Below are 15,220 nucleotides of genomic sequence, written 5' to 3' on the forward strand. Positions count from 1 at the left end.
AACTTCATTTCCACATGCAAGCAGCTTTGTGACGCATGCACATGAGATGCTACAGTACCTGGCGATTTTGTCTGTGCAGGACATGGTGATGAGCTGCTCTCCCAGCAGCACGCCGTCCCACGTCTGGGCCGCGTTATGGCACCGCACCGGGATGGTTCCTTCTCCAGACTCGATCTTTGTTCGGAGGTGCCCTCGATATTTTCTCACTATGTGCTTGCTGCTGTTCACTGCACAAAATTATAAGAATGGCAATCATTAATTGTTTTTACATGCGTTTTGAAACTAACAGGCTATGTTGATGCCATAGCTTGCATATGCAGAACCACCTGTGGAGGCCCTTGAAGCTGAGTGCAAAATAAGACAAGACCATAGCCTAAGCAAGGAGCACAATGGAGAAAAATTGATGCTTCCTCGCATGATTTGCTTCTCACAAAACTGTAATTAATATATACTGAGGTGAAGTCACCATTTCCTACCATGTTTGAAAAAAGTGATTTTTTTTTTTTTGGAGTTTCCCATTATAAATGTTTGGAATTTCCAATGTTTGGAAAGCTTTGGTTTAAGAACTGTGACCAAAATCTCTCCTGTGCAAGCCAACTCAGTCCATAGGCTGATGTGATACTCAGTGGCCTTTTCTGAATTATTTCAGGACAGAGCTTCTCATTTGCTATCAAGGAAGTTCACTGAAAATTCTCAAAAGCTGAAGTTTCAAACTCTGGGTCTAAAGCAAATCATAATTTGGCAGTTATTGCTTGCCTAAGTTCCCTCTGTAGTGTCCCTAATGAGAAGCACACTATTGCCCTTTGTCAAACTGGTATCTGTTATGACTTTGCCACCCATCACTTCAGTGATACTACATTTGAGTACAAGGTGGCTGCCTTTGGGGCAGTGCAGGACAAACAGCTAACACACTTATCTGTGCTGCAGTGAGCTTAATTTGCAGATAATAAACAAAATATTTTGCTATCATTTTTATCAAATGAAAAAAGTGGGAGTTCACTATCAAAATTACTTTTACTCTCTTATACTACCTATTTGCTTCTAGGTATTTTGGTTGCAAAGAGCAGCAATGTTGGAAAAGGAGCAAGGAAATCCTCTGGATCTCATTCTCACCCTCAGGGGGTTTAACTGGAGGATACTTTCTGCATGCAACAGACCTTTCACATTGCAGCCCATAGGAAAAGAAAGAAAGGCAGTAGGTCCACGGTGAACTTTGCTTTATGGGAAAGGAGTGCTGCTTCTGCAGACATGAGGCTTTTAGCCAATTTCCAGATCTCCAGTTTTTTTTTTTCATGGCCCTTAGCTGGACCAGAAGGTTTCAGCTAGTGAAGGTGGTGCTCTTCAGCCCTTAGTGGCTATGTTGTTGCCTGGCTTCTTTCCTCACATTGAGTAAAGCTGGGTGCCACAGGTTGTCTGACCAAAGTTCTGGCCACCAGCAGCAGGGTCTGTAGTGCTCATCAGGCACCTGTTCTCTTCCTCATCCTGTTCCTCACCATCTTTTCTTTGTGCAACTGCTGCCTGTGCTGTGAGCTCTGTTTGAAGCAATTGATTGACTTTGGCTGCTGCCAATGGATGACTTACAAAATGAGAAGAGTAAAATAAATCACTTTGGCCTGCTGGGATTAGCAAAGGCAGCAAACACATGTAGAACAAACAGCAGAGTCAGCTGTGACCTGCCAGCAGACGCAGCAGCTGAACCCACACAGATCATTTCCTCTTGGATTCCTTCCTTCCTTTCTAAGTCTAAAAATAGGAATCTGAAGGTAAGCAGCAGGCTGGGACAGCTTGGATGGAGTGGTCACAGCCAAAACTGATTCCCACTCAAACCTAAGCCCAATCATACCTATTAGATATATATCTGATGTTCCTCGTGCAGCAACATCCAGAGGATGTCTGCTGTGCTGTGTGTATATGGGATTATCTGTCTGGGAACCAGTCCATATTTTTATGGGGACTCTGCAGGAAATTTTCAAAACATGACTCGAGCAGCAGTGAGCAGCATGTTTTATTATTAAACAACAGAGTGGTGGGGAAGGAACCATGAAATTTGAACAACAAAAGGAGAAGGTGATTGCTTCTAACAAATGTGTCTAGCTGTGCAACAGAGAGAGATGTACAGTGAAACCCCCTTGCCTCATCCTGCATACACCCAGATCTGCAACACGACAGAGCCAGATCCCCTCCATGGGAGCAGTGAAGAGTGACTCGAGGTTATTGCTGTTTCAATTGGAAGAAAGTTTTACTTTAAGCAAATTGGTTCTCTTTTCCTAAGCTTTCCCGCAGGTAAAATGAAGATAATGATGCTTTCTTGTTCTGCAAATTCATTTAAAGGTACTGCTCAACAAGTATTGATGAGAGCCAGATGTTATGCTTTCAATAAAGATCTACCACAGGAGTCCACCTGCAGGAATTCCCCTAGCACAAAATGATTTTTTAAAACATTTTTTCCCCATCTTTTTTAGAAAAGGACTTTCTTCTATCAAGCATCTCTGTCTTCGTTTCCAACCTCAGTCTGCACCCACCTTTCTTCCTCAGCTTCGAGCCCCCCTATCTGTGCACTTGTCCCTCTGACTACTCTGTTTCAAAAGCGGTTCACCCAACTGAAGCTCCCACATTTTGCATGCAAGGGGACATGCAGTTGCTGGGGAATTTTAGTGGCCAAATGAAGGGATGAGCAGCTCATTGCGTACATGAGTTTGATTTCACTTCCTAAATATTATCTAGGGAGGGGCAGAGGAGAACAAAACCATCAGCACTGCCAAATGCTGTTGAGTATCTGGGGCATTTAAAGCACAGGCCAACAATTTAAGTGGAAAGCATCTGAAACTCTTCTGTAGAAGAGTTGAAGTGGGTTTACTGATCCAATTTCATTTGTCTGTTTTACGAGAACTAAACTATTCCAGGTGTGGTTGCTACTGTAGCATCTCAGACCTGGCCTGCACATACCTAATGCTGAAAAATAAAGTTTTTTAAAGCATTAAGAAATGCGTGTGACTGCTCAGATCATCTCATTTTCCAAATGCTCACATTAACTCAGTCCATGTATCAAACTTTGCTCCCTTAATGCGCGCCGTACCCACGGTGCAGCCAAGCGGGCAGCATTAGCTGATAGGATTTGGGCAGCTGGGGCTGGCATACGCTCACCCTGGGATGCACTCCCACAGCACCGATAAGGGGTTTTAGCTGCTCAACTGCTATTAAATTCAATGAATAGGGTGTGACTAAAACCCTCAGCTGTGCTGCCTGTCTCGGGCTGCTCACATTACTGGGATAGCGGCACACATGCTGCAAAAAGATCCGTAGCACGCTTAGGAAATACTAATAACTCAGAGCTCTGAACACTTTCAGAATGACAATGATTAAATAAATCCAGATTGACACTTACAACATGCTTAGGGTTTTTTTTTTTTTAATGTTAAATAGTTAAATAGTTCAGGAAGATAACAAATACTGAAGAAACCAAAAGATGAGTTTTGTGTGTTCTACACAGACTTTGGCACACAACTGCCTGTAGTAAGAGATGCAGCCCACGTGCTGGCACAGCCTGTTATGGATCATTTTAAAGCAGTCTCAGAAATATATTTATTTGTGTAACAAAGCCACAAACTACAGCTGACTGCTGTTCTGCTGTTCAGTATGATCAAAGCATCAGAGACTATGAGCACTGCCGATCTTTCCTGCGCTGCTTCTCCAACTGCTTAATCTCAGCTAATTGCAGGGGAGAAGGCGTCTGAGGATGCCACTTCAACCAGAACAAAATGTCAATTTAAACCAGAATTGGAAAGGACAAATTTAAAAATCATTTGGAGTGGATTTATGATGTGTGCTGTGCTCAGATGTGGAAATTACTCCTGAGAGTTTCTAAGATAAAAAGATGCTGGATTATTAATTATTGGATTATGAATGTACACAGGTGGCCTGTATTCAGAGCAGCATCTTGGAACCCACTGATTTCAAGGCTTTTCCCTTCTTTTCACATTTTCTCCAGGACTGGTTCTGGTTCAAATGGTAATGAAAAAAGCTACCTCCATATTTATTATTTAGTTGAAGAGTGAAGTGGAAATGGACGGTGATTAAACAGAATCACACGAGTAAGGCTCTGTCAGAGATTTTGCATGACTGCCTCGGAGGTTCATTTTCTATTTCCCTGCTTCAGTGGAGGCTGTTCTCTCCTCACGAAGGAAGAAATAAAACAGCATATCTTGCTATTTTTTTTTTTTTCCAGTGCTGGACCCTCCATTCATCACAATGGTTTATAAAGCTTCCTTTGAGTGGTATGAAACAAAGAAGTGAAGAGAGAAATGTTAACATCTGACTGCTTTGGTGTTTTGATGGTTATTAGAGATACGCATCCCTTAAGATGATGATGGACAAATGCACGATATTCCAGTTTCTAGAAATGTTGAAATGAGCACACTGAATGCCTCAGACACATCTGCTTTGCTGGGAGGTGTGCATAGGCAAATTAGTCTCTGCTCTGGTGTGCTTTAGAAACTGTCAGAGGGTGAGGCTGAAATGTGATGGCCCAGCTTTGGAAACTGAGAAACTTTAGGGATATTCTGAAAGAAGGCTGGATATGGGAAAAATAGAACAGATCCCTCCACAAAGGACTAAGTTGAACTGTGGCTACTGACTGTGGGATTCATCACATTAAGAACTAGGTAGGTAAAGCCCGTGGTCTTGCATGAGGATCTGTGGAGCTCTCACTGAAGTGAGTGCAGGGATGCATCCTTCCCTTGGGAAACACATATATCTGGCTTGCATGTGTCAAATGTACATGCAGGTGAACCCCCTAAAGTCCAGACATGCTTTTAATTGCAGACAAGGAGGTATATTATATCTGAGCCCAGCTCCAGGAAACTCTTCTGCTTCCTCCTAGAGACGTTCAGGTTGTCTCTGGGAGCCGGACTATGTCATTAAGACAGATATGCAATATAAGTACTGAATACAAACCTTATCCAAGAACTTTTCCGATTTGTGAAACTGAAGTTGAATGGTGAAACTGAACTCCCTTATCTTTTCCCTCTTCTATGTGCCTTTCTTGGCTAACATCCTGATTTTGGACAACAATCAGATATCCCACGGTCTGGTAGGTGATATATTTAGGATGCTATTCTTTTTCTTCATCATTAAGCTTCAAATAACATTTGTGAATCTTTCTATCTCTTTCATGATTTTTTTATCTGCCAATAATTTGTGATATACAGACAAGGTACAGATAAGAAATCAAAGGGAATCTGTCCATTCATAGTACACCAATATGTGGCATTTAATCCATATTATTGATGGTGAGAAAAATGTAAAGTTTGAATTGAAAAGAACAGAAAGGAAATGACTGCATCATTTGTGCTCATCTGTTTTAAATGCATATTAATTAAATGAGCAAAGAGCACCACTGTATTTTAATCAAAACTCTTCATTTTGAACCATCAAAATAAATGATAATGACTGAAAAATGATGGTGACTGAAAACATCTCTTTCATTTTAAAGAAAGGGAGAAAGGAAGATACGGGCAACTATAGACCAGTGATCCTGACCTCTGTGACAGAGATCAAGGAACAGAGTCTCCTGGAAGACATATTAAGGCACTTGAAAGATGAGGTGATCTAACACAGCCAGCATGGCTTCACCAAGGGCAGATCATGCTTGACAAATCTGGGGGCTTTACATGGCAACACTGGTGTACAAAGGAAGGGTAACTGATGTCCTGTACTTGGATTTATGCAAGACCTTTGACACTGTCCTGCACCACGTCCTTTTCTCTAAATTGGTGGATAAAGATTTGGTTGGATGTTTTCAGCCAGAAGGGCTCCATCAAAAGAAGCGTGGCCAGCATGTGAGGAAAGTGATTGTTTCCCACTGCTTTTCCCCTGTGGGGTCCCATCTGAAGTACTGAGTCCAGGCCGGGGGCCCCAGCACAAGAAAGATGTTGAGATGTTGGAGTGGGTCCACAGGAGGTCTGCAAAGATGGTCCCTTCCAATCCAGGCTATTCTATGATTCTATGATTTTGATGTTAGATCAACTTCTAAGTGAGTCCTTGTCTGTCATCAAACTTTAACCCTTGGGACAGAAACCAATAAACCAACCAACCAGAGAAATACATCAAAGTATCTACCTTACAAAGGAGTTCTGTTTTTGAGGAATCTCTGGTATCAAAATAGGAGTAACTAATTAAAATTCTCTTTAAAACAATTTGCTGACAAACAAATCATGCACAGAGAGCCATAAATAACCACTACTGGCAAGGAGGAGTGAGAAGTTCTGGGACAGGAGTGATAGAAATCCTTCATGCCACCCACAGACCCAGTCTACAGACTCCAGCCTATTCTGGGCAGAAATTCATTAGTACGTTGAAGCCACAAGCAGAGGATCCTCCCATGGAATTAAGATTCTGTTCATGTGATAATCAAGGAAAGTAAAACTTGAACACTCCAAGATTATTATTTTTAATTACTAATTGCTTCTCTCATCTAAAATTAGATGTGTAATGCCATTGCTTTTGAAGTGCAGCTGCCCCTGGAGAGAAAAGTCTGGAGACTTGGCAAAGGGCTGCAATAGTGTTGTGAAACTCCATTATGGAGAAAACTTCTGCCACTGAAACCTCTGTGAGCCTTGTCACCAGCCACAAAGGTAAATTATCTGGTCTCCAGGTCAGCAGCTGAGAAAACAATGGAGGGAGGCTGTATGGGAACAGGAAGAGACTTAGTGGTTCACCTATACCCTAAGCTACACAACATTATATCTTCTGCCTAATTAAAAAAAAGGAAGAAGTTTTTCTCTTATAGCTGGGCTTTATCTTTCAAACATGGTTTCTGTGAAAAATTGTCAACATTTCTGAAGTTGCCCATTTGGTGACAATTTTTGCCACAGAGATTTTTCCCAACTATGATTTGATCTTTTCTGCCCCAAATACTTGCCACAGTCAGGTGAGCTTCTCAGTCTCTGAACTCTAGCAGACTATTGGATGTTGGGGCTGGTGCTGGAGCAGCTATGTCCTGAACATGCAGCCATTTTGTCCATTCTGCAAAGGACATTGGAACTCTGGAAATCATGGACAAATTCTATCCATGCAACATGCCTGGGTGAAAACATCTACAGCTATTCTGAAAGCTTCTCAGCCATGGCCTTTTGCTGAGTAATGTAATGTTTTTATCACATCTGAACATTGCGTCCAAATGCAATGTTGTACAAAGCAGTAAAACGCAGCAACAAAGTGAAATCAATAAATACACTGCAATTGTCTTTTGTGATTCAAGCACTCTGTTAAGTTTTGGATATGATTATAGCTGTGGAAACCTCTTTTTCTGAATCCTAACAAACACAGTTTGCTTTACATGAAAGCTTTTCAATGCTTTGGCCAATGATGGCTTTGAACTTTCCATAGTTTCCAGCATATTCTTTCTCTTTGCTGAGATAGACAAATACTATACAGGCACATCCTAGAAAATCTTATTTTCTACTTTATAACTCTCCCTGAAACAACTAAACCCAAATAAAGAAAAGGCAGCCAAGAATATTACAAGGAGTGGAACTTGGGACATATTCAATGCATTGTTAATGCCAAAGAGTTTTCTCATGAGGTGTCTGTTTGACAAAGTTTTATAACTGAGACTGAAAAGGGGGAGACTGACTAACTCAGCTAATGGTCAATTTCCTGAAGCCTTGATCTAGGACTTGAGAGATACTGGTTCAAGCTTCAGTTTGAGTCTAAGTGTTCTTGTATGAAAACAAAAAAAAAACCCCAAATTAAAATGATGTGTTTATTTTCTACCCCTAGTTAGTATGCTGCTAACCAGGAGACATGAACCATATGTGATACAGTCTCATTTTCAACAATTTCTATATTTTAAAAAATTGTCTAAAAGGTTTTGATTTCTTTGCAGCCAGTACTTTGAGATCTGAAAGGTGTCCATGAGGTGGTAATTCTTTAGTCATTTTATAGAAAAACTCCACTAAAAAGCTTAAATATCCAGTCTGGTGAAGATAAATAATAAAAAATGAAGCAACTGCAAACTTTCAGAAGATGATTTTTTGGTGTCAAAACTGAAGAACTTCCAGTGTAGAAAAAACAGAGTCTTTCAAAGCTCCATTCTTTCAAAGCTCTTCCAAAGCTCCAGTATGATAGTACCAACACTAAAACCACCTGTCCTGTCACAATCCCACTTCACTCAGTCCTCCGCCTTTCTAAGCCAGGGGATCACTGGTTTCCCTGATAGGTTTATGGACAAGAGATGAACCTGGGCACTGGCCAAAGGTTCAGTACGGCTGACTGTTTGGGATAACAGGCATGTCCTTTGGGTTATCAAAACCAGTGAGATTTCCATCACTCAGAACACCAGGATCAGAAAATCCCCACTCTATTTGCAGAGCCTCTGGCACTGCTCCTTGAGTGATGGGCCCATTCATGCACGAGCATGTAACGGCTCATGCTTCTGCAAATCTTCCCTTAGGCAGCACCAGAAAGTCTGCAGAGCTCACAGCAGAGGGCATGAGCCTCCCCACACTTGTTCCTCCCTACCCCCTCTGACCTCAACCTTTCTTCTTCTCCCTCCTCTATTCTCTTTCTCTGGTGCAGCTCTAGAATAGTGCAATGTGAGTAGGAGATGCCGGAGGAGAAAAAGCTTCTTGCAGTGCTGGAGGAGTTCAAGCTGCTGTCTGCAAGACTTTTGTGTGCTGGAAGATGGATGAAGGTGGATTTCAAAGCTTTCTGAAGTCTTCACCTACTCCTTGCAGGCCTTAGACTGTTGTCTTCTGCCTACACCCTGGCAAAGCTGAACAATACAAACTCTCTAGATTTCCCATTATCACCACAAAAAAAATCCTCCTGTTACAGAGTCCCACTGATCCTTCTCCACCACACTTTCTTCTCCTGAAGTTCTCTTGCCCACTTCTTTCTGCAGAAGGTTCTCCCTTGGATTTTTGTTGGATGCTGGGGAGAAATCCAGCACATCTAAACCTGGGAAGGACCATTGCTTATACCTCAGGGGAACAGAAAACCTTGGGCTGGGCTCTGTTGTTGGCCTCTCCCATTGCTCCCAGCCAAGTGTGATGTGGGTACATAAAGGAGAACATTATCCAGACGTCATACAATTGTGGCTATAACTAACTTGAGTGTAAGTAACGACAATCTGAAACAGCATTTCGACAATGTGAGAAGATAGTCTTAGGTTGTGTATAAAGATGAGTGCTTTCAGATCTGAAGACAAGCATAAGATCCTTGGCAGTCCAGCTTCTACTCAGCTGAAGAAAATCTTTGCATTTCCTCTGTATTTACTTTGGCAAATTGAGAATGTGCCACTGGTAAAGGCAGGATGGGACCGTTGCTTCAACAGGACTTGATCTCAAAGCTGACAAAGGATGCCATGCTTAGGACCCCAAACCCAAACTATTTGGATCATCTCAATCTAGCCTCAACAAAACGAAAGAACATTTTCACCACACCTTTAATAACCAGTTCCCAAGCATGTGAAGTAATTCAACAGCCTCATGCTGTGTCTGCCCTTTTTGTAGCACCTTATACATGACAAAGAAATCTGAATTGACCACAGAAATTCATTTAGTGCTGCAATTATTTCTCCCAAGGCAGTGTTTGGTGTTAAGGCCTACAGTGCTGTATGTATTTTTTTCTTTCATGTTACTTCTGGGTATGGCTCTGTATGATAATTCTTTTTTTTTTTTTTAGTTCCCCCAAGATATTGTTCTGCTCAGCCATATGAAAAATAGGAAAATAATGCACCTTCATCCCAATTCCACAGACAGGTCATTCATCATTGTAAAATCGACTTTACAACCTAGGAGGAAGCTGCTCCACGCTCTGAATAGCTACAAATTTCCAAAGTGTATTCCCAAGAGGCAGTAGGCCAGCAGTCACAATGGAACTACAAGATACCTGGGAGAACTTGTACAATGGAAACACTGCTCAGGATGACAGTTGCCCTTGATTTTCCTAACAGGAGCATATTCAGGATGTTAGAATTTGCCTTTTCCAATAACTACAGATATCTGATTTCAGGTCATTGAGTTACTTACATGGTCCTTCTTGAAATACTTCTTCCCCTTTATGAAGATTTTTTTTTCCATTTAAATAAAACATGGGATTGGCAGAAGTAAGGCAGAGATTTCATTCCTGATCTAGTGAGTGGCAACCATGGCAGTAAGCTGGAGCTTGATGATTTTTAAGGTTCCTTCCAACCCAAGCCATTCTGTGATTATATGACTCTATTATTCCCCTTGCACTTTTGATAACAATTACCAAAATAAAAAAATTTGGGTGTTATTCTATTCCAGGTGCTATCATATGTGCCCTCAATGTATCTGTACCCCTCATATCTGCCTGCAGGACCCTGAATGCAGAGCTCTGGGGCTGAGAGTCTCTTGACATTTACAGATCATTTGGGTCTACCAATTGGAGATGGACATGCTCCTGATATGGTTTCTGCTTGAATGTAGCCTTCTTCAGCCACTCTGTACAAGCAGGACAACGTTTCAGGGCACCCTCAGCTCCGGGGGTTAGCAGAGAACATTTTATCTGAGAATGAGATGTAAAATCCAGCAGTCAGAAGCACAAGCAGGGAAAGCACAGGGCTTGTGCAGGAAACGCATATACTTTAAGTAGGCAGAGAAAACTTGTCTTTTAGCATTCAGCTACCCAGATTCTATACAAACTTCAGTGTACATCTTATCCCCATCATATCACCTACTTGGGCAGCGATCCAGCTCACGTGCTTGCAAGTGGATCCTATTAAAATAGAGCTCTGCTGAAAGCATGTGTATGAGAGCTTCAACACAGCTGTAGGTTAATAGGCAGGCAGGAGGAAGACCCCTTGTGGAGCAGATGCAATGGTGTGTTTCAGACCTAAAGAGAGCACGGGATGAAACAGGAGCTGGGCTATCAAAGAGTCAATGGTACAAGGCAATACAGCATGTTAGCAAGAGATAGAAAAGCAGCCCAGGGGACAAGAATGGAGACAAGCCCTGGGGCAGATTCTGTCTGCCTCTGTCAGTCTGTGTGAAAAAGAGTGCATCTCTAGGAGAGAGATGGACAAAGAGGTAAAATCCTGCCTGGAAGGATGAGTGGGGAAGTTGAGAATTTATTAGCTCAATTTTTAAGCAATTCATTTTCCTTTTCAAGAGGTGCTTAAAAAAAAGAAGCCAATGAGTCAAGAAGCCTAAATTAACTATGAAGGTACTTCAGCAGATCAAGGGCTTGATTGTTGGGCGGTTTGCTTTAGATTCAGGAAAAGGTGAAAATCTGCAACAAAAATTATAGAGCAAGCTGTCCCCGTGGCTGCAGCTGCAGCTCATGAACTGGACTGTGTATGCTATCAGAAGTCAGAAAGTCAAGCATAACCTGCCTTCATGTATACAGAGGGAAAAGGTACTGGAAAAGGAGATGACCTGAGCTACAGCACTGATGCTGATTCTTCATGGCATAGCGCGTTACAGCCTGGTGGGTGACCTTGGAAAATGAGGAAAGAAGGAGAGTGTCAGGCAGGAGACTGTCTGAGAAGGACCCAGGACAAATCCATACAGATCCTCACAGCAGTCTGAAATACCAAAGGTATTTCCCAGCCTCCCATTCCTGACACCACTGACCCTGGCTGGTCTCTCCTGCTCTCTACACCCTCCTGCTCCCAACACCTCTCCCCTCAGCCTCCTCCCTGCTCTCCTGGACTGTATCAGCCTCTTCCAAAGCTTCAGATTTCCAGCCTCCTGACCTACAGACACCAAAAAAGAATTACAGAACTCCTCTCCGTGCTCACAGAAGCCGTGTTCCAAATGGACTTTTCCTCTTCTTTAGAGCTGTCTTGAGATATATCAACAGGCAAGGCTGCTCCCTTCTGAATCATGAAGGGCATCACTGCAAATCAATGCAAGATTTGCTCTTTTTGGCCCTAATCTCTTACTTTACTGAGTGAAACTATTATGGCTATCATGGTCAGATTCTTACATACGCAGTTGAGTTGGTACCCAGCACTATCCAGCAAGAAATAAACTGGGTTTCAAGAGGATGCTGGCTTATCTCCTCCCTAACCAGAACAAAGCTCATAAGAAGAAAATGTGAGGCCTCCCCAAGGGTGCTGGGAAGACACAGCGGATAATGGGAATTTTTTGGAAAGAGATTTGAGAAGTGGATTTTACTCACACACTATATTGATAAAGGCTTATCATGCTCCTTTGCAAAAACAGAAACCACATGGCGAGACACTGTTTTTAAATGTTAATGCATCTTTAGAGAATAATCAGCAATGTTTGATGGCTTGTGCTAGCTCTAGGAGAAGCGTCTTTGTTGTTTAAGAAATGAAACAGCATTCATCTGGAGTTCCTTGTCATTACTGGATAAAAGAAAGGTTATTTCTGAAGTTAAAGAGAGGAGGAAAAGAAAAAAGAGATGTGAATGATAAACATTATAAAATACTTATCTTTCCAGATGTCTCTGGGATAATGTGAGCTAAAATGAAATGCTTATCTCACAGAAGGACAGCTTTTGGCAACATAGCTTTTATACAGAGCTAAATGCTTTTAAGAGCATGGGACAAAGGTGGAGGGAGCTGCTTAAAGCAGTGAAATACAAACCAAGTGATGCCCTTTCAAGCTTATTTCTGCATCACATTGTAACCTTCATTAAGTGACATAGACCTTGGTGTATCAGGTTTTTTTTATTCAGACTATAGCTGGTGTAATAACCATCAGGAAAAGCATTTTCATGGCCCCTACAAGCTCACCCTGTGAATGCCAGGAGTTGCAAAAAAATATATTTTTAATGTAGCTTCTTATATGCACTGTCAATTAAAGAAGCATTCCCTCATCTTTTGGTAGCATCCAGTCCTGGATAGTCTGCGGCTGTTTGTGACAATGGCCCACATTTAAAAAATATGAGGGTGCTTAATCAAGCATAAAGCCTTTTTTGATATCTCTTAATATTAAAGTGTGAGGCTAAAATCACTATTCATATTTGACATTCATAGACACTTGCTTTTATTTTTAAGATGTTTGTGTCTCCTAATTTTGTTGCCACATCCTGACTTTGTCTATTTGCTGCTTTCTTCTTAAAAATTTCCTTGCTTTTCTTTATTTTATATGCCCTACTGACAGAATGTAGAAATCACATCAAAAGAGGAAGAGTATTTCCTTTCTGAATAGGCGTATTCTCGTTTCTTGCCCCAGCAAGCTGCTGTTTCACACATGACAAAAAGATTCCAGTCTGGAGAGAATAATGCTTAATCGTTAATAAATAACTCCTACAAATAAGAACCAGAAGTGAAACCACGATCAGATGAATTTTCCTGGGAGGCAGTCAGGTTGTTGCATGACCTTGGATGATTAATTTTACATTCCTGTATCTACGCTTTTCCCTCCACTCATTCTTCTGTCTTGCCTGCTTCACATTCAAGGTAGTCAGGGCAAGAACTATTTCTCATTATATGTACATTTAGCAGTGAGCACTATGAGTATTACAGCACAGTAAAATGCATGTGTGAGAAGTGATACCTCAGGATAGAAGGAAGTGTGCACCTTGTGAATCATGAAATGGATCATAGAGTGACAGACATCTGTGATAGCAAACCACAGCTCTTGAGTCCCTTGTTCCTTAGTGTGACCACGGCCTGGCACAAAGGTGGTGCAGGGGGTCTGTAACTGTGACATGCCTCTGCAATAGTGGGACGGTGTCAGGGACAAGAATGTTTGTGGGGGGCTGGTATCATGAGATCACTGGGACATGTGATGGAGGTCAAATATTCCTTCATGGCCAACATATCCTGCAGGTCTCTTAGTGGCATTCGCACTGGCTCAAAGCTTGTTCACCTCACTTGCAGGGTCACCTCTAAAGCACAGCTCCCCATAAGGTCACATTCCTGTTTGAATATCATAGGTATAGGACCAGGGACTCCAAAGACTGCCTGGCAGACTAATTTATCTACTATCCGGTGATCATGCAGTTGATTTGACCCAAGCAGGATGGTCTGGGAAGGATTCTTACCAAAAGGCTCCTGACATTGTTTGCTTCAAGGGCAGGTAGCATCTGGAATGAACCTGGCTTTCAACCAGTGCTAAAGCTACCTGATCTCATCTAATTGCTCCACCTCAGAATCCAGCCACTTAAGTTTGGACAGTACTGATTTGGTATAAATGCAGGCCTTCAACACATCCATACTGACTAAACCTCAAGAAAAGTTCTTGCAGCCTCAAATGCATACATAATTCTCTAGTCCAGCCCATGGCTGTGGCTCCAAGAATCTGTTTAATCATGAGGACCCTTCCCAAGGTGTATACTGATTACTGGGGTTCCATTTCCCATCAGGAAACGCAGGCTGTTGGGAACTACCCAGCAGAGCCATGGAGCCTCAGGAAGGTAGAGAAATTCCAGTTCTGCCTGGCCATGATTTTCCCTCCCAGCATGGGGGAAGGAGCACCACCTGCATAGACACACATGCCGTGCACCTTGCAGTGTTTCTGCTTTCAGCAATATATTTTCTGCAAGTCAGTCAACAAAGAAAGAAGGATTGGTCTTAGGATAAACAAACAAATCAACAATAAAAGGCACAAAGGGGAAAAAAAGAGAGGGAAATATTTTCTCTTACAGTCAGTTGTGATTTCATAGGGGGAGTTGAGGCGTGCATCCCCACAGGGCGAAGTGCTCACGTACAGATGGAACAGGATGTTCTCCTGCAGCCTGTAGCCTCCCTCTTTTAATCGCACGAAGATTGATCGCTCCCAGTCTTCTCGTCTTTTGCTATGATCACAAAAGAGGATCCAGGTCATTTGTTACACATCAAATCAGAAACAATTCTGCTCTTTCTATCTGTGTTTTTCTTCCTGTTTGTTTGTTTTTACTAGCACTAAGCATCATATATTTTGCCTGCTGACAAGGAGAGAAAAACAATAAGTGAAGAAATGCTTGAAGGAGGGTCAAAACTGTCAATGTGCTTTGGCTTGTTTACCTGGAGCCTATTCTAAAAACAAAGCACAGATGCATAAACACATTGATTTTAAAGAGGTTCTGGCACATGAAGAAAGACAAAGTTCTCTCAGATTCTCAGCTGAGAAAATCAGCTCTGCTCATCACTGTGCCCAACCACATATTTAAATCCCATTAACATGACCGCAGCTAAGACGTGAGTTTTTCTATACTGGAAATGTCACTAACAGAGCACCCAGAATTTATGACCACTCAACCCTCCTGCTCCCCAGGCATTGCTTTCCCTCCCTGTTCAACC

General features: G+C 42.1%; 1 protein-coding gene across 1 annotated transcript in view; it reads right to left on the minus strand.

The window, feature by feature from the left end:
- Nucleotides 1-15,220, minus strand: part of ADARB2 (adenosine deaminase RNA specific B2 (inactive)) — a 294,303-nt gene that overhangs the window by 19,172 nt on the left and 259,911 nt on the right. Inside the window, exons 6-7 of the mRNA XM_010712416.3 lie at nt 14,585-14,736; nt 59-227 (exon numbers count right to left, since the gene is read on the minus strand). Coding sequence (XP_010710718.1) covers nt 59-227; nt 14,585-14,736 — 321 coding nt within the window. The remainder of the gene's footprint in view (nt 1-58; nt 228-14,584; nt 14,737-15,220) is intronic.

The sequence above is a fragment of the Meleagris gallopavo genome, chromosome 6 (genome assembly GCF_000146605.3).
Source record: "Meleagris gallopavo isolate NT-WF06-2002-E0010 breed Aviagen turkey brand Nicholas breeding stock chromosome 6, Turkey_5.1, whole genome shotgun sequence".
NCBI lineage: Eukaryota > Metazoa > Chordata > Aves > Galliformes > Phasianidae > Meleagris > Meleagris gallopavo.